The 19,310-nt window shown below is 45.9% G+C and overlaps 1 protein-coding gene and 1 long non-coding RNA gene across 3 annotated transcripts in view; both read right to left on the bottom strand.

The window, feature by feature from the left end:
* The window catches only part of PDGFA (platelet derived growth factor subunit A), a 63,442-nt gene extending 51,760 nt beyond the window's left edge, over positions 1-11,682 (bottom strand). Inside the window, exons 1-2 of one of the 2 annotated variants that reach the window (XM_077918571.1) lie at positions 10,995-11,682; positions 8,568-8,664 (exon numbers count right to left, since the gene is read on the bottom strand). In XM_077918571.1, coding sequence (XP_077774697.1) covers positions 8,568-8,664; positions 10,995-11,057 — 160 coding nt within the window. In that variant the 5' untranslated portion in view covers positions 11,058-11,682. The remainder of the gene's footprint in view (positions 1-8,567; positions 8,665-10,994) is intronic. The other variant, XM_077918572.1, reaches the window with a different exon arrangement.
* Positions 11,683-16,264: 4,582 nt separating this feature from the next.
* On the bottom strand, positions 16,265-18,177 carry LOC144325433 (uncharacterized). Its single transcript, XR_013390586.1, has 2 exons — positions 18,039-18,177; positions 16,265-16,605 (listed from the first exon to the last, which is right to left on the bottom strand). It is a non-coding gene; the product is annotated as an uncharacterized LOC144325433 (long non-coding RNA).
* Positions 18,178-19,310: the final 1,133 nt, after the last annotated feature.

Below are 19,310 nucleotides of genomic sequence, written 5' to 3'. Positions count from 1 at the left end.
TAATTTCTTGCTACTTATTTGATTCTACTTGCTATCCTGCAAGGAAGCTGTAATTTCTGTATGTAGCCTTGCAATGGTCACACACAAAAGGCAGTACAGTTTGAATGAGTAATGAGAGTTGGCAAGGATTCATAGTGGCCATCAGAGCTGAAGAGTCTGCCCGCTCCTGAAATGCGGAAGAATCCTGTGCAACAAGTTGTTCTTATCAATCAGCACTCTGGAAAGCTATAACTCATCAAGCAGTGATTCTGTAATGCTACTTTCTACGCAGCTTTCTTGCCTCTTCCCTTCTCTTCCTCTGTCCATTGCTATTATGAATGCCCAGGTTGCAGTCACCATATTGAGACAGCTTACTGTAAAGAGATATATTTACTTTCTCCAGCTGCCCCCTCCGCACCTCCACTTCTCACCTCTTCACTCTGCCAAACTCCTCCTTGACCTCTTAGTTCTCTTATCGCCCTGCCTCTCTTGATGATGTGATTGGCTAATCAGCTCTTATGTCACAGTGAGCCTGGGCAGCTGCCATTGGCTGAGCTGCTCTGATGTCACAGAAAGGAGGTGGTGAAGAGCAATCCAGCACTAGGCAGCGACGTGCTCGTAAGTTGGGAGGAACACTTGTTGAATTTGAACTCTTAATTCCCTAGACATGATGGGATTTCAGATGGTAAGAAAAAAAGCTCTGCTGAATCAGACTAAATGCCCAGGAAATCCAGCATCATGTTTCACACAGTGGTCAACCAGAAGCTACAGTGAGGAATAGAACCCTGAAAAAATGGTATACAATAATCATTCTAAGCAAACAGAACACTACCCACACAATGCTCTGCTGGATCAGACAGTAGCTAACTCACCACCCGGGTCTGCCCAAAACCCAAATCTTCCTGTTAAAACTCCAACGAGAGTTTCCATTGTTTTACAAGACCAGACCGTAAAAGAACAATCTGGCCTTTTTGCAATAAAAAAAAAAGTCAGAAAGATTGATTAAAGCGCTGTGTTGCTGAATGCTGATTATTCTTAACATGATGGCAGATGATATGGGGGTGTGGTTTCTAATTTTATGAGAAGGCATTATCAGCCGTTCATCCTCTAAAATGCAGCATCAGAATCTGTTGCAAAGCAAAAGAAAACTCTTTCACCCAACAACACGCAAAAGAGAAAGGGGCTGTTTTTAATCACAATTCTCCTTCCTGAATTCCATAAAGCAAGACACTTTGAAGAAAAGGAGACTCCTTGGGACAGTCACGGAAAGAGAGGGCACCAACAAATCAATAATAATAATAATAATAATAATAATAATAATAATAATAATAATATTTTATTTATACCCCGCCCACTCTGGGTGGCTCCCAACATTAAAAACTTCCCTGTACAGGGCTGCCTTCAGATGTCTTCTAAAAGTCAGATAGTTGTTTATTTCCTTGACATCTGATGGGAGGGTGTTCCACAGGGTGGGCACCACTACCAAGAAGGCCCTCTGCCTGGCTCCCTGTAGCTTCACTTCTCGCAGTGAGGGAACCGCCAGAAGGCCCTCAGCGCCGGACCTCGGTGTCTGGGCTGAACAATGAGGGTGGAAACGCTCCTTTGGCTATACTGGGCCGAGGCTGTTTAGGGCTTTAAAGGTCAGCACTAACACTTTGAATTGTGTTTGGAAACGTACTGGGAACCAATGTAGGTCTTTCAGGACCGGTGTTATGTGGTCTCGGCAGCCACTCCCAGTCACCAATCTAGCTGTCGCATTCTGGATTAGTTGCAGTATCCAGGTCACCTTCAAAGGTAGCCCTATGTAGAGCACATTGCAGTAGTCCAAGCGGGAGATAACCAGAGCATGCACCACTCTGACGAGACAGTCTGCGGCAGGTAGGGTCTCAGCCTGCGTACCAGGTGGAGCTGGTAGACAGCTGCCCTGGACACAGAATTGACCTGCATTTTGGACAGCTGTGAGTCCAAAATGACTCCCAGGCTGCGCACCTGGTCTTCCAGGGGCACAATTATCCCATTCAGGACCACCACCACCACCATTTATTACCCATCCTTCATGCAATGGTCCCAGGGGCAGGTAACAACAATTAAAACACAATATTAAATCCTTCCTTAAGAAACCAGTGTTTACTCGCATGGGAACCTCAAATAAATGAAAGGGACCATTCAGTTGACAAGAGTCTAGTCGTGCTGGAAATTTAATGAAGAAATTTGTGGTGGGGATGGGCATTCATCCCAACCTGGCTGGCACATCAAGGTCTATAGAATCTGAGACTACCACTAGGTTCAGAAGCCCAAACCCAACAGAACACAACCTAATTGACAGACTAGGTTCTTTGCCGTTTAGGTGGGGTTTTTTTTAATTTTTTTAAAAATTGTACACACACTTGAGTCTGCGTGGATAATTTGTGATATGCAGTTTTAAAAGGGAGATGTAAAAAACCTAAACTCCCTGGACATTCCCAAGCTTCTGAGCTTGCTCCTCAGATGGCAAGCAAAAACTACAGAAATGTCACAACAGATCTTGGCAACTCAAGACGACACCGGGGCCTTCTTGTGCTGATCTACAGCTGCACAATAAAATACTCCTGGCTTCTCACAAATTATGAATCAAAGCTGTCCGGTTGCAAAGCATCCTTTGTTCCAAAATACCATCCCAGTCCAAGGAATGCCTTATGCCTTCCATAAACATGCGGAACCTACACAAGAATTCCTTCAAAGCAGCCCACACAATATTTTCAGCGCCAATTCCTACCAATCCTGACAGTAGGATGGTGCCACAGGATAGCACTGTCAGGCTGAGGCCCACAAGCATGATGATATCACAGCCCTGTCAGATCAGGAAGGCTCAACAAAGACGTGAACGACTCGACTTGAGTACGCATGGAAACAGGTAAAAGAAAATACAGTGGTACCTTGGGTTAAGAACTTAATTCGTTCCGGAGGTCCGTTCTTAACCTGAAACTGTTCTTAACCTGAGGTACCACTTTAGCTAATGGGGCCTCCCACTGCAGCCACACGATTTCTGTTCTCATCCTGAAGCAAAGTTCTTAACCTGAGGTACTATTTCTGGGTTAGCGGAGTCTGTAACCTGAAGCGTCTGTAACCCAAGGTACCACTGTACTTCCTTCACACAGAGCAAGGTTAACTATGGAACTTGCTACCATGGGAAACAGTGATGGCCACCAACTTGGATGGCTTAAAACAGGATTGGGCAAATTCATGAAGAAGAATATCAATGTCTACTAGTCACAAAGGCTATGTTCTGCTTCCAGCTGCAGGTGGCAATGCTCCCAAATGCCGTTGCTGAAAACTACAGGAGGGAGACTGCTCTTGTCCTCAGGATCTGCTTGTGGGTTTTCCGCCACTGTGAGAACAGGATGCTGGACTCGATGGGTCACTGGACGGATCCAGCAAGTTCTCTTTATGTTCTTATGCATGCAAAAGTTGGGGGCTGTTACCTTCACACCCTGCTTGTAGACTTCCGAAAATATTTTGTCAGACGCAGCGGTCAAGCGGCTGAGGCCAGCCCCCCATGAGGAAAGTTTGCAACATTTGGGGCTTCTTGGTTAACAACAAAATAAAAGAGGCAAATAGGAGAGGACAGAGAATCATGGAATCACAGAGCTGGAAGGGACCCTGAGGGTCATCAAGTCCAACCCCCTGAAATGCAGGAACATGCAGCTGTCTTGAACCTGCAACCTTGGTCTTATCAGCACCATGCTCTAACCAACGGAGCTATTGGGGACATGATGGGGGCAGGTAAAAATATGCATGAAGCGAGTGGAGATCACAGTTTGCCTCATGACTGAGTGGAGATTTGAAGCCTGGCCTCTAACCACAAAGGTAAAAGTTAAAGGACCCCTGGACGGTGAAGTCCAGTCAAAGGTGACAACAGGGTTGCGGCGCTTTCAGGCAGAGGGAACCGGCGTTTGTCCACAGACAGCTTTCCGGGTCATGTGGCCAGCATGACTAAACCACTTCTGGTGCAATGGAACACTGTGACAGAAATCAGAGCGCACGGAAACACCTTCCCTCCAGAGCTGTACCTATTTATCTACTCGCACTGGTGTGCTTTCGAACTTCTAGGTTGGCAGGAGTTGGGACGGAGCAATGGGAGCTCACCCCATTGCGGGGATTCGAACTGCTGACCTTCTTATCAACAAGCCCAAGAGGCTCAGTATTTTGTTCTTACATCTTACATACAAGGAACCCAAAGCAGCATACATGTAGTTCCTAGGCGGTCACCCATCCAGACACTGACCAGACCCAGACCTGCTTAGCTTCAGCAAGGTGGTGGCTTCATGTTCCTTCAGACAATACCTTCAGTATCAGGGACAGTAAGTCCCTAATATCGGATGCTGGGGAACATGAGCAGGAAAGGGCAAGGACATTGTGCTCATGTCCTGCTTTTGGGCTTCCCACATGCCTCTGACTGATCGCTGGGAGAACTGGGTACTGGACTGAACGGCCCTTTGGTCCTGTTCCAGCTGGGTTCTTCTTATGCACTTGAGGAGACCCTGCTAAGGGCACTCAGTGAGTTCAAGGGCAAGGTGAGATGTGCAATCTAAGGGCACTTTCCATTATGAAACTTACTTCCATGTGAACATCCATAACACCAGGGGCCAGCAAGCTTTTTCAGCCGGGGGCCGGTCCACTGTCCATCACACCTTCTGGGGGACCGGACTATATCTTGAATTATTTTTGAAAGAATTCCTATGCTCCACAAATAACCCAGAGATGCATTTTAAATAAAAGCACACATTCTACTCATGTAAAAACACACTGATTCCCAGACTGTCCGCAGGCTGAATTTAGAAGGCATTGGGCTGGATCCGGCCCCTGGGCCTTAGTTTGCCTACCCATGCATAACACTGTAGTGTTAAAGCAGAGATGCTCTCGGCTTAGTTCCTTCAGCCACTATGTTACACCTGCTCCTTAATCCTAACTGGTGAGGTGGGGAGGGAATTTTGCCATATTAGCTTAGCGGCAGCTTCACCTGCTCCGGGTCTCAGCTCCTGGTATTAAAAGCAGATTGCACTACCTTCACTACTGGGTAGAATATTCTCAAAACCATAGAATCATCAGGAACCTGAGTGGGAACAGTGTTCATGCCTTGCTTGTAGACTGCCCATCAGCATCTGACTGGTCACTTTAAGAACAGGATCACTGGACAAGATGACCTCTGGACTGAGCCAGCAAGACTCTTCTTGCATTCTTAAATTCTTATGACAATTCTAAGAAGCAAGCTGGTGGGCTAGACAGATCTCTGAGGGTCTTGACATAGGATTCTAAAGGCCCACCTAATCCTGCTTCCTAACCAGACAAGTCTAGGCAATCCAGAGGAGGCTATGAAGGCAATGAAGACTGTTGCCCATCTCTCACCTCCCGGTGGTATACTGCCCTTGAACATGGAGGTTCTATGTAGCTATTAGCCTTCCTTGGATTAGATTCAACGTTAATCATGCTCCAAGCAGACCCATTAAAATTGATGACCTTAACTTGCTTGGGCCCATTCATTTCAATGGGTCTACTCTTGAGTATGACTAACACTGGAATACAACCCTATATATAGCAGGTCTGGGGGACTTTTAGCCCTTCCAAGTGGCGTGGAACTACAACTCCCATCATCCTCGGCCAACAACCACGCTTGCCAAGGTTGATGGGAATTGTACTTCAGAAACATCGAGAGACCCCAAAGTTCCCTACATCTGCTATGCAGTTATCATGGCTAGCGGCCAGTCACAGACCTCTTTCCCCAAAAAATTGCCTGATCTCCTGTTAAAGACCTGAAGACGGTGGTTTCAATAAATTCATTAGATGTTGGGTGAAGGCTTGCTTTGTTTTACCCAAACTTTCTAACAATCAGATTCATTAAGTTTTGCATTTCACAACCGGAATGGAGCAGGTGTTACACAGCAAGGAAGGAAGTCGCCTTTATGTTGCCAGGACTACATCTCCCATCATCCTTGACAATTAGCCATGCTGACTTTGGCTGACGAGCGCTGCAATCCAACAACATCCTGAGGGCCACAGGTGGGCCACTCCTGCTCTATCATACTCTTCGCTGGGCTTCACACTTACCTGGGACCAACTCCCATTGAACCCAGCAGGGCTGACCTCAGAGCAGATATTGCAACAGGACTGCGCTGTTAGTGGTCTTCCTCCTGCCCCAATCCCCCAAATGCCCTCAACTGCCCTTGCAGAGAAAGACATGGTCATTTTGGTTGCAACTTCTGCAGCTCTATGGAAGTAGGACTTGCCAAGGAAAACTGTTCCCAGTGGATCGTGCCTTTTGGATACAAACTTGATGCTATGTCCCCTAGAGTAGGCCCACTGAAATTAGAGCGCTCCTCCTGAGGGGGGGGGGGAGGAATGTATCTGTGAAGTAACTCAGGAGCAACTTTCAAATGGCCCCTGCAATTTTATTTTTTTGGAAGAAAAAAAAGCGTAGCAACTATGCAGTCTTTGTTTAAATGGAGCAGCTCCACTATTAACAACACAAGCAGCGACATGCCAGATTCCTGACTCAGGATACAAGATTGGTAGAGACTTCCCTTGCCTTTAAAAGAATAAATAAATAAATATGCGTTTTTTCCCCTCCCCTTTCATATTTTTTTGCAAAATAAACAAAGCAATCACTCCCGGCATAGTACATAATCGTGAAATCTGCTTGGACTCAACAATGACAACTGTGAGAGATCAGATTTAATAGCAGGATGGGTCTGTTGCAGTACAGAAATATTAGCAAATTGCACGTTTGCCCTTCGAAGCATTTGTAGATCTAATGATGCAGAAAATAACCTTGGGCTATTTAATAAAAAATAAAAAATGTGAATGCTGATTGTTTGGAAGCTCAATGGAGCAGGCTTTCTGTTTAAAGTCAAAAGGAAGGAGTTTATTTTTCCTTTCACTGGAGAAGAAGAAGAAAGCAGCCACCACCATCTTGTAGAGACATGACTTCATTCATAAACACGACTTGGAATATTTTTTCACAAATGAATCCAAGGCAATAGATCTTGAAGATAACAACACAGTGGCATGAATTAGAGGCAATGTGATGGGAGTCCTTCCTGGCTGGAGAAATTATCCTGAGCATATAAAAGTCACAGCCACCTACAACACTGCTGGGTTGTGGGGAGGTTTAAATTATGAGGCTATATTGAAGCTGCATTGCTGAGCATGCAAAGCGTAGAGTTCTGACACACAAGTATAATATCTTACAAGAGAAGGCCAGTTAGGAACTCTACACACAAATAAATATCCCATTTTTATATTAGGAAAGAGCCACCACGTGCACAGGATCCCCTATCGAAGTTTGCCTGTGGCACCTGAAATTCCATGGTTCACCCAGACACATTCATCACTTGATGACTGCAACATCAGCTAACACTGCAGACAGAATTTCCGTATTGACTCAATCCAAACATAATACTTTTGGGTGGAACTTCACACATTAAGCCAGCAGCCCTCAGGTAATCTCCAGCATGCCTACTCACAGGTAAGCCTCCCCAAGTACAATGGGGCTTACTCCCAGGAAGGGATTGCCAGCTGAATGGAGGAAAATCACGTGACGGTAAAAGCATGGGTGATCCAACACTAAATCTGTCCAATCAAATGTAGGGGAACATTTTGATTTTATAAATGGGCAGAATGCTTGCATCCAACTAAGTCCTACTCTGAGTTGCACCACTGAAATCAGTGGGCCAACGAGAACTGTGTTGATTTTAACCGGTCTACTCTGAGTGGGACAAACATTGGGTGCAACCCTGTGAGTTCAAAGTCCAACTTAGTTAGGCCTTAGCTGTCATCCTTAGTTCCCTGCTGCAAAAATGGAATATTAACAAAACAAAACAAAACAAAACCCCGCACAACACAAACTAAGATTACTGCACATGTGAGTTCCGTCACTGGATGTCAAACACAATCACAGCCACACAACCAACAATTCAAAAGCATGAGCACAACTGATCTGGTCAGACACGCAAGCGCTGCTAGCCATGATGGCAAAACAGAGGGGCCAAGCTCCAAAGGCTCTGTACTGAAGAATTCAGGTTGCCTGGGGAGCAACCTTCTGGGGAAGGCGATTGCTTCAAACCCTGCTTGTAGAAGCACCCAGGAAAGACAATAAACCAAGCCAGACCACTCCTTCCTTCAATCCAGCAAGGTTGCCATGTTTTTTAAGATGCATCCCTTATACACACAGACGTGCAAGAACTCAAAATACAACGCTGGGCCGGGCTGGAAGCAGTGACTCTCTGTCCTGAGGCCGAAATGTTCCCGCGGCTTGGGAAAAATGCCTGACTCAGCCTGCGTCCCTGAAAGCTGACCTTTGGGTTCCATCTGCCTGCCCAAAGCAGGAGCGAATTTAAGAGTGGACAGAAGACATTTGGAAAGCATCGGTCCCATGTGCAGAGCCGCCGGTGACTCCCCACAGAGGTTTTTAAGGAAAACGCATCACTCCCCAAAGCAGTATCTCTCTCTTTTTCTCTTTGACCGTTTCGTAAGATGACATGGATTTAACTGGCAATTCGTTTATCGTCTCAAAAAAGCAGAAAGTAAGGGGGAAAAGCATGGAAATAATTTACCTACGGAGTCAATCTCCAGGAGGCGCTGCAGGTCACGGATGCTGTGGATCTCGCTGTGAGCCAGCCTTTCAATCACCTCTTGAGGGATCTCAGCTTCCTTAAAAAAATAAAACAGACAGACAGACACAGGCTGATCGCTCTCTCTTCTCTCACTCCAAAAACACTTTCTGAGTACAGCCTGTAGGGTTGCATCTTGTGGCCACGGAAGCCTCTTCGTCTGCTCTCTAATCTACTTCCCCCCCTCCTCCAACTGCTAAAGGGCAATTTAAATCATCATCATCGTCATCATTTTGAAGCCGCATCCAGCATTGCACCAAGCAACACAAATCCTTGCCATGAAACTCTGTTGCTATCTGGCAGGTGCCTACATTTTGCCTGCGTTCGCCAGGAGGTTGGAAACTGTTTGGGGCCACACCTGATTGTGAGGAGGGGGTCAGAAAGACTGTGTTTCTCACCCAGGGAATTTCGCTTCCTTGATTTCAGAGGAAGTCCAGCAAGTTTGAAAGGCAAAAAAAAAAAGGGGGGGGAACACTGGTTGGTTGGTTTTTGACTCACATCCCAAGCACACTTCATTGGAAGTAAATCCTATTGAATTCTGCAGGAATTAGTAACCGTATACAGGTACAGGCTGCTCAGCTGCCATTTCACGCACACTTACTTGGGAGTAAGTCCCGTGCAAAATGAACAGAACTGATTCCTGAGTAACCCTGTTTAGGATTGGGCTGCTGGGGCGGGGAGAAGGGTGTCCCTGGGCACCATCGTTAAAAAAAACCCCACGGCATGAGATAGATCAAGTTTAAAGGCAGCACAGCTCAGTAACCCAGCCAACTCCTGGGAGCCTTTCCAAGAAGGCAATCCTATGAGCTCTCCCTGGGGAGTAAGTCCTCTTGAACTCAGACAGGGCTTTGCAAACATGCATTGGATCAGACCAGGAAGGACTTTCCTCCTCCTACGTATGTACTTGAAAATTGCCTCTCTTTCTTAATTACACACATTTGGTTTGCAGCGTAAGAGATATTTATCCATGCATTTCTTTTCAGCAGCAGGAAAGTTAGCACAGTAATAAAGTTTTAGGTTGGCATTGGTGTCAACTTAGTACTTAACTCCCCCTCACTTAAAAAAAAAAAACCTGTCTGGTTGGGAATGCGAAGGAAGGGGGAGACAGAGAGAGACAGAGGGAGGGGGAGATTATAGATCCAGAACTAATACAATCCTACAGGTTTCCCACGTCGGAAGACTGCAAAAAAGCTGCTTTGGGAGCTATAATTTTACACATCACAGTGTTTACAAGCAAGGTCAATCCAGTGTAGCTTTTAAAAGAGATGTCCTTCCTTATAAGTCATTTAATTCCCACATCTCTTTCCCCCAGAAATGGCCACCTGTAATACTCCTCAAAATTGGAAGAGAAGGAGAGGGAGAGATTTTATCAAATCCAAAACTATGCCCGTGAAAATCCAAAATATGCCCATAAAGAGCAATCAGCAGGCTTAAAGGGAACTCGTCCTTTCCCCCCAAATAAAGCCGGAATCCTAAACAGTGCATCTATGGTCAGGGCAGGTGGACCCACTGAACTCAGTGGGATACGCTTCCAAGTAAACACGCTATGATTTTATCTCTTCTGACCTTATAAAGTGAATTCCTAAGGTGGATGGAGGTAACGCGCCGCTCCCTCTGGAATGCCAAAGCAAGGCTCTACTACATCAATTAGAAACCCACTAGCCTAATTGCTTCATTATTATTCTATTTTAGCAGATTCATGCTAGCTTCTCATTAACAGGAAACCGCGCTATTAAAATCCCTCTTCCCAACTCGCCTCCCCACCCCGCTCGCCAGGCGGCACTCGTGCCGACCCAGGGCGCCGTTTGCAAACCGTTCCAGGGGACTTGCAACGCGCGTTCGAACGCTCTCACGTTTTACACGCGTGTAAGGGCACACACAGCAAGCAGTGCAACCCCTCGCCTCCATGCCAGCCCCGGGGAAACCAGCGTGCTGCACGATCTTAATTCGGATCGCAGCCATGCATCTTAACGTGACAAGCGGCTCTCCACCACCACTACCTCACTACTTGATCTTTTGCAAGATTTTAGAAGCGAGTCTCTCTCTCTCTCTCTCTCTCTCTCCTTTTCCCCTCCCTCCTTCATCCAGGGCGAAGCTAAAGCCATCCATGGTATTGCAAACATAGTAGGTCTTCCGACTTGGGCTGGGGGGGGGGGCGGTTTGGAGAGATCAGCCTCTCTCATCCAAAACATTAAGAAGCAAAGGGGAAGAAGGAAGAATTACACTTGTCATGCAAAACTACAGAAATAGTTCAGGCGTAAGAAAAATAGAATAAAGACAGGGATGTTGAGCCTGCTACTGCCGCCGCCGCCCGGATCTCTCCCCCCGCCCCACCTCCAAACCCCCGATTTCCAACGGCGAAGCACCTACCTCCGCCAGCACGAGGGCCAGGTAGCACAAGCCTATGAGCCAAAATCCTGCCCAGGTCCTCATCGCGGTCTCATGCACTGTAGCCAGGAATACAATTCAACGGGGCTGCGAAGGAGGAGCACCAGCCCGCCTCCCTGGGCTGGGAAAATAACAACCATCCCTCAGAGGGATCGCCACACCGGTGTGGAGTTCTCTCCGGCTTGGGCGCTGATCCGGGGTGGCGGCGGGGAGGATGGGGGGGGCGGCTCTCTTTGGATTTATTGATTTCACAGAGGATCGATCGGGGTCTCCTTTTGCGCGCGGGGTTTCTCTCCTCGGGTAGAAGGAAGAAGAGGCTTACAAGGGGGTGGCGGTTCTTGGTTTCCCCACCACCACCCCACCCCGCTTCGCTCTCCAAAAGATAAAAAATAAAAAAACGCGGGTGGTGGTGGGGGAAAAGGGGGCTTTGCAGCTGATCTCTCTCGCTCCTCTGGCTCGCTCGCTTCTCCTGCGCGTTGCCTCCCTTGGCTTTCGCAGGACTAAACCAGCCGGTACTTCTGCATATTTGCTTAGATCGCAGCGAAGTGAAACCCTAGCAGGCCGCCGAAACGCCCATCACCTGTGTCTGGAGACAGCTCGCCCCCTTCCAGACATGCGGAGAGTTACCAGTCCCTCCTTCTCAATCGCTCTTCCTCTCTCTCCACCCCCCCCCCCACCGCTCACCCCAACCTGCTTTCTAAATACCCACCCACCCCGCAGCGAGATGGGAAAAGGAGAGAGGGGAAAGATCGCTAGCTGATCTTTTGCAAAGGCACCCTTCTCTGCAAGGCGCATCCACGCCCCTTTGATAATATTAGATTCGCATGTATATACTACTGTACTTCTGTTGGAGCGGGAGGAGGGGTGGGGGGAAAGAAATAATAAAGGATCAACGTCCTTTCTGCAAGTGTGCACCCTTCTTCCGCGAGGGAAACAGGAATCTTCTTGCTCGTTTGCTTTTTCGGGGGGAGAGGAGGGGGGGAAAGACCAAAATATTAAAAGGACCGGAAGATTTGCTAGAGGAAACGGAGCCACTTTGGGCACGGATTATTTGCAACAACAAAAAAAGTCACTGTGGTTTTTAATTTAAAATGCAAAAAAATCCAGCAAGGTTGATCAGGCGGAGGGAGACATGAGGGCGCACGGACTCCGGCGTCCCTTTTTGGAGTCTCCAAAATGTTCCCCAGGCGGCGCGGTGCGGGGTCCCCTCCCAGGCACCAGCTCCTCCTCCCCCCCCCCCCCAACCCTCCGCCCTACACCGTGGTCGGCTCCCGGCAGGCGGCCCTAGACTCGTGTAGGTCTGCCGCTTCCGAGCCGCGAGGGGGAGAGTCTAGGGCGCCCGGCGTACCGCACTGCCAGCGCCGAGCTGCACCACGCCGCACCGGCGTCCGCGCCACCTCGCGCCCCCCACCCCCAAATATATATAAAAATAAAAGAGGCGGAGGTGGAAGGAGCAAAGGGATAGGAGATCGGAGCCCGGGGGCTGGGCGGGAAGAGGGCGATCTTCTGGCAAGCGCCCCGCAACTCTCCGGCATTGCTTTATATCAATGGTCTGGGGGGGGGGGGGTCCCTTTTTCGCCTCCTTGCCGCCGCCGCCTCCAGCGCCGCCTTGTCACCTCGCCCCGGGTTTCTCTGCGGCACTGGGGAGGGAGGAGGGAGGGAAGGAGAGAGGGGGAAGGAGGGATCAACAGCCGACGAGGCTTCTGCGCAGATCCCCCGTTGTAACCTTAAGGAATCCACCTTGTACTTTATTTATAAGGCGAAAGGGAATCGCCATGATTAAGCAAAAGCACGCCCTCTCCCTCCCAGCAGCCGGGTTCAGGGGCGAGGATTATATTGGGAGCATGCATAGAAATGCATAGAAATAGATACAGAGATACAGATACACATATATACATACACACACACTTACATTACATATAATTATGTGCTCAAACGTGCTTGAATTGCTTTTAGCTGCAAAGGAGAGGAAAGGGTTGCTCTCCTCATTTTAGTCTTTGACTGCAAAACAGCACAGACCTTACAGGTGTCTATCCCACTGAGCTCAATGGGACTTACTGCCAGATAAACAGAGAGGAGGAGTTCAGCCTTTAAAGATCCTATTTCCACGTTGGTCTCACCAAGTCAGAAGTTTGCATCTTTATCATTATTATGACACATTCATAGTCTGCCTTTCTCCCAAGGCGCTCAATGTGGCAAACATGCCCCCCCCCACTCTGTTTTTATCCTCACAACAACCCTGTGAGGTAGGTCGGGCTGAGAGTCTGCGACTGGCCCAAGTTCACCCAGCGAGCTTGGGTGAGGATTTGAGCCCTGGTGTCCCCAGGCCTAGCTAAGAATCAGAGAACTGTATAAAGGTACCCTGAGGGTCATCCAGCCCAACCCCCCCTGCAATGCAGGGATCTTTTGCCCGACATGCAGCTCGAACCCACGACCCTGAGATTAAGAGTCTCATGCTTTACCAACAGAGCTATCCAGCTATGCCTCAGATGGGGTGGCATGTTTTGCTTACCTGCAGCGTTCGCCAGCTTGGTGCCGTCCAGGTGTTGCTGGACTACAACTCGAAGTGACCTACAAGTGGACTCACAGCTGTCCATGGAGGCGCAGGTCAGTTCTGTATCCAGGGCAGCTGTCTACCAACTCCACCTGGTACGCAGGCTGAGACCCTACCTGCCCGCGGACTGTCTCGCCAGAGTGGTGCATGCTCTAGTTATTTCCTGCTTGGACTACTGCAATGCGCTCTACGTGGGGCTACCTTTGAAGGTGACTCGGAAACTACAACTAATCCAGAATGCAGCAGCTAGAGTGGTGACTGGGGGTGGCCGCCGAGACCACATAACACCTGTCTTGAAAGACCTACATTGGCTCCCAGTACGTTTCCGAGCACAAATCAAAGTGCTGGTGTTGACCTTTAAAGCCCTAAATGGCCTTGGCCCAGTATACCTGAAGGAGCGTCTCCACCCCCACCCCCATCGTTCTGCCCGGACGCTGAGGTCCAGCGCCGAGGGCCTTCTGGCGGTTCCCTCATTGCGAGAAGCAAAGCTACAGGGAACCAGGCAGAGGGCCTTCTCGGTAGTGGCACCCGCCCTGTGGAACGCCCTCCCATCAAATGTCAAAGCGATAAATAACTCTGACATTCAGAAGACATCTTAAGGCAGCCCTGTTCAGGGAAGTTTTTAATCTGTGATATTTTACTGTATCTTTGGTTTCTATGGAAGCCGCCCAGAGTGGCTGGGGAAACCCAGCCAGATGGGCGGGGTACAAATAATAAATTATTATTATTATTATTACAGAAACAATCCTGTCTTCTTAGCGAAATCCAGGAAGTGTGGATAGCTCCTCTTGTTTCACTGACAGTCTTACAAATGGCTCCCTTTGGGCCCATTTTGCTGCCTGAGGGGAAGGAAAAGATGGCGGCTCTTGGAAAAAAATTAAAGTATATTTACAGAAATATTGTAAAATTAATGAATGTTAGAAGGATGCTGGAAAGAAGTTATATGGCTCTAGTAGAAATGTTATTAAGAATTAAGTAGGAATGGATTGATTATGGGTAAAGGTGTAAAATGCAAGGCTAAATTGCGTTAAGATAAATTATGGAACTAAATTTGAGAAAGAGGGAAAGGACTTGCTGAAACAACTAATTGAACTAGAATACAAAAAGGGAGGTGTGAGGAAGTCAAGGAAATAAGCAAATGAAAGATAAGGACATGAAAATATTGGTGTGGTGTTTTTTTCCTTTTTTTCTTTTTTAAATGTTTTTGCTTTTTAAATGTTTTTGTTTTTTCTTTCTTGGTGTTTTGATGTATTGTGGCTGTTGTTTTTTACTGTATTTTTTCTTTTTTTTATCTACTTTTGAAGTTCTGTAACCTTTTATTGTTTGTTTTTCTTTTTTCTGTATTTGTTAAACCCTAATAAATATTATTAAAAAAAAAAAAAAAGATGGCGGCTCTCCCCCTTGGGCTGGCAGCTGGAGTTTTTGCCTCAGGGACCAAAAAGTCATCTGATTCACAGAATTGCCCTGGTTGCAATGTACACCCCATCCGTTGAAAGCTCATTCTTCCCACCCCGTTGTCAGAATCCCGGGAACTGTAGTTTGCAAAGGGTGCTGGGAACTTTGGCGCTGTGAGGGATAAACTACAGTTCTCAAGTTACTGGGAGTGGGTGCTTTAATTGTATGGTTGTGTACATAACCACTTTTTTATAAACCCTTCTTGGTATTAAGGACACGGTTTGGGGTTAAGGCCTGTTCTGTCCTGCTCCCCAGTGGCAAAGTATGGGCCAAGCCCATTGTTTTGATAATACGATAACACTTGCAACCTGCGAGCGGACTGCTTACAAACGTAGACTCTGCTCGGATAAATACGAAAAATTGGGAACGACTTTATACAAAACGTAGTAGACTATTAATATTCCTATTAGTATTAGGATAATGATATCAAATTTACAAAAGAATGTATGGGTTAGGGAATTTTTTGTATATATTCATATAATGTTTCCTTCCCCCCTCCCCGGCTTTACACAGTTCTGTGTTTTGTCCTTTCCCCCTTTTCCTTACTTTTGTGTCACTTTACTGCTTTATATTTGATTCCCCCCCCCCCAATAAAATATCAGTTAATAAATGGGGGAGAAAAGTATGGGTCAAGCCATGCATAGACTTGGCTTAGTTGTATCTATTGATCTCCTTCTGTGGGGCCTGTAAGAGAGCTATTCCGCCTGGCCTTCAATCTGAACTAGCCTGATCCTCTATTCCTTTTTCCCCTTTCCTCTTCTATGAAGAAACCCTCCCCCCCCATGACCTCTGAATTTTTGAATTTTATTGATATTGATGCTGCATTTTATAGTGTATTTTATGCTGTTTTATGCTGTTTTTAAGTCGCATTCGAATCAATGTTTTATATTTGCTGTTAGCCGCCCTGAGCCCGGTTTTTAAACTGGGAAGGGCGGGGTATAATTAATTTATTATTATTATTAACTTGGAGGTGTGTGTGTGTGTGCATACATATGTATGTGTGTGCGTCGGAGATCGATGGGCGCAGCGGCAGCGTGCTGGGCCCATAACCTGTTGTTGGGATACTGCCAGGGAGACAAAGTCCATCATGACTCCACGTCGCCTCCGGACGTCCATTGATCTCCCGTAGACACGCAGTATCAGCAATTAGCGACACGAGCTCCAGAAATAGCTTGCCACATTCCAGAGCTTATGCACGCTCTTATCAGCAGATAATGCACAGCGAAAGATGCACGCAGGAGAGCATTATTTATGAGTTTATTCTGCGTTAGTCAGAACAGAGAAAAACATGACTGCCTGCTTCAGTGTTTCAGGCACTGAGAGAGAGAAACGAAAGCAACAGAAAACTTAAACATCCTGTGAACAGGAAATACGCAGACTCACAAAGCCTGCTCCCTTTTAAGGTGGAACGGAAATATCCTAACAGTTTACATATCTCAATAAAAAAGATGTAAAAATACAGATTCCACATCAAATGCAGCTACTGCTGAGAGCCAGAGTGTCAGATTAGGTAGGACTTGGAAAACCAGGATTCAAATCCCCGCTTGGTGACCTTCAGCAAGTCATCATCTTGGCCTAGCCTCCCTGGAGGAAAAAGTGGTATATAAATGCAACAAATGAATAAAGCAATCATAATATAAAAAAACCTCATTTTATGTAATGTAATTAAACAATCCACCTCTCAAAACAATGTACATAAAATAAAGGAAAAAACTAAAGCGAATCATATTTTAAAAATGCATGAAGATACAACATCAGAATACAACACCATGAAAATATGTATCTTTAAAAAGAAGAGCCTCACATGTAATAATGCAAATCGGGAATTCAGGCACCGTGGTGCTCTTATAACCATCTCACTCTCCTTGTAGCTTCCTGATCACTCCATCTAGTCCAACCTCCCTTCCATAAAACAGTCAAATGGTCCCCAACCAACAAACAGTCCAACAACAGGTGAAAAGCCAAAAGAAAGCAGCCATTTCCATCCTATGGATGAGACTTAATGACTACTATTGAATTACTCCTCAGAGTAATTGGATAGAAAGTTTACAGTCAATGCTTGGATTAAGCAAGCAGATGATTCTCCTCTCATAATAATAATAATAATAATAATAATAATAATAATAATATAAAATAATAATAATAATAATAATAAATAATAATAATAATAATAATAATTTATATACCGCTCAGCACCAAAATAGATTCCTGCTTTGCATTTTTAACACAGGTGTTTATGCACACAGGAGACAGCAAGTGCCATTTTATGCCTGCATTCAGACCTGGGGTTTATTGCGTTGGTTTTCCTGGTTATAATCCTCGCGCTTCTGTCCCAATTTCAAACATTCCCTTTTGCACTGCAGCAGCAGCAGCAACACCTGTTGCATTATGGAACAGTGGCTTTTTAAACAGTGGGAAAGTACTGTGTGCCAGGATACCACCCCAAATTTCTCCCATGAAAACACAGTGCAACATTCCTGCGATTTTCTAAGTTAACAGGATTGCAAATATGGGGTTTTTTTATTTTAAAAAAAGAATCAGATGGAAATGACAGCTCTTAAAGTTGTGTGAAAGATCCCATTCAAAGGCAGAAATTATCAGGTCAGGAAATGTCGGGAGAATGGAAAACCGGCATATCCAAAATATCTTTTGGGGATGCAATCCGGCCCGCCAGTCAGTTTAATCCAACTCCTGTGGCAGTTTATTTCCCTAAAACAAGCTCAACAACTCTGAGGTAAAATAATTAAAAAACAACTTTTTCAATCCATAGCTGCCAACTTTTCCCTTTTCTTGCAAGGAATCCTATTTGGAATAAGGGAATTTCACTTTAAAAAAGGGAAAAGTTGACAGCTATGCTTCAATCCTTTAAAAAAAAAGTCAACAACTTTGGTCAGCCCCTACAGCCCCCCACAGCCCTTCACTTTATCAAATCTAGCCCTCCTTGAAAAAAGTTTGGACACCACTGGTCTAAAAGAAGTGTTTGCCCTTACCCTGTGCCCTACTCTATGCATACACACCTGGCAAATTTTGTACAAATCTCTGCCCTCTTGCCCTCTCTTTTGGGGGTGATGTGTTTTCTCTTTTTCCAGGGTCGCCTCAGTTTCCACCCTGCCTCTCATGCACAGGGCAAACGCTTCTTTCAAGTTAGTGCCTGCCTCAAGACATGTGTGCACCTTCTAGAAACAAAGGAAACGATTCAGAAGCATTACATTTACACAGCTGAGATAAAGTCAGGTGATTAAATTGTTTGACATTTCTTGACTTAAGTTGCGACCATGGAAGTCGGGTGGAGTTTCGCGGACAGGGAGACTTTGCTTGGCGCTGCTAGAGCTGCCTGGGTTTCTGTCTTCCTGGCTATATTTGAGGCAGGGCCAGGAGAAGTTCAAAGTCAACATCACAGCCTTTGAGTTACACATTAAACCCATCTCCTATTGATTCAGCCCCTCCTTGGCCTTCTGGAAGCCAAGAACCCAGTCGGAGTTTACGCAACCGAACTGGTGCAGCTGTCCAATTGACTTCCATGCAACCCTGTTAAAGATTAACGTTTACTCACTTTCTCTAGAAGCAAGAGGTGCTTTCCATGCTCTGCTTCCTTCCAGGGATGAGATATACGTTTCCGATTCCTCCGTCTCATGCACAAGCGCTAACTCACACTTCGGCGTTACTAATGAATAAATATATCATGTTGCGAAATGAAAATTGGTACAGATCAGAAATTGTTCTTATATGCAACAACATTGGCGAGGTTATTATTAGCCCAGGTTTGGAGACAACAGCAATTGCCAACAGTAGAAGAATGGCGACAGAAGGTAATGGAATACGCTGAAATAGCTAAATTAATGGGGGAAATTTGACAACAGGGCGATGAAACATTTCAAAAAGAATGGGAAAAAATTATGTGATACATAGGAAAGATAAGGTGAAATAGTGAAACCAGCAGAACTGAAACAAGCCTCATAATGTGAAATATAACGAAATTTATTGGATAATAAAAACAATGAGAAGTAAAAAGTATAATGTGACTAATGTAACTGAAAGTAGCTGTAAATGAATATAGACAGACAACAATAATTGTATATATAGAAGGATTTATTTGTTTATAGATATTCTATGGACAAATATGGAAGAAGAAGAACAACATACAAAATGGATGGAGACAATGCGAAAAACTGAGATGCAATATAAAAAAGCCAGAAGAAGGAAGGAGGGAAGCCAGCTCTTAGGAACAAGAATAAATGTAAAATGCAATACAATGTGTGTATATGGAGTATGTAACTGAAAAACCAATA

The sequence above is a fragment of the Podarcis muralis genome, chromosome 14, assembly GCF_964188315.1.
Source record: "Podarcis muralis chromosome 14, rPodMur119.hap1.1, whole genome shotgun sequence".
In the NCBI taxonomy this organism is placed as follows: domain Eukaryota; kingdom Metazoa; phylum Chordata; class Lepidosauria; order Squamata; family Lacertidae; genus Podarcis; species Podarcis muralis.
Note: the sequence above shows the minus strand (reverse complement) of the source record. Positions and strands in the feature narration are given on the sequence as shown.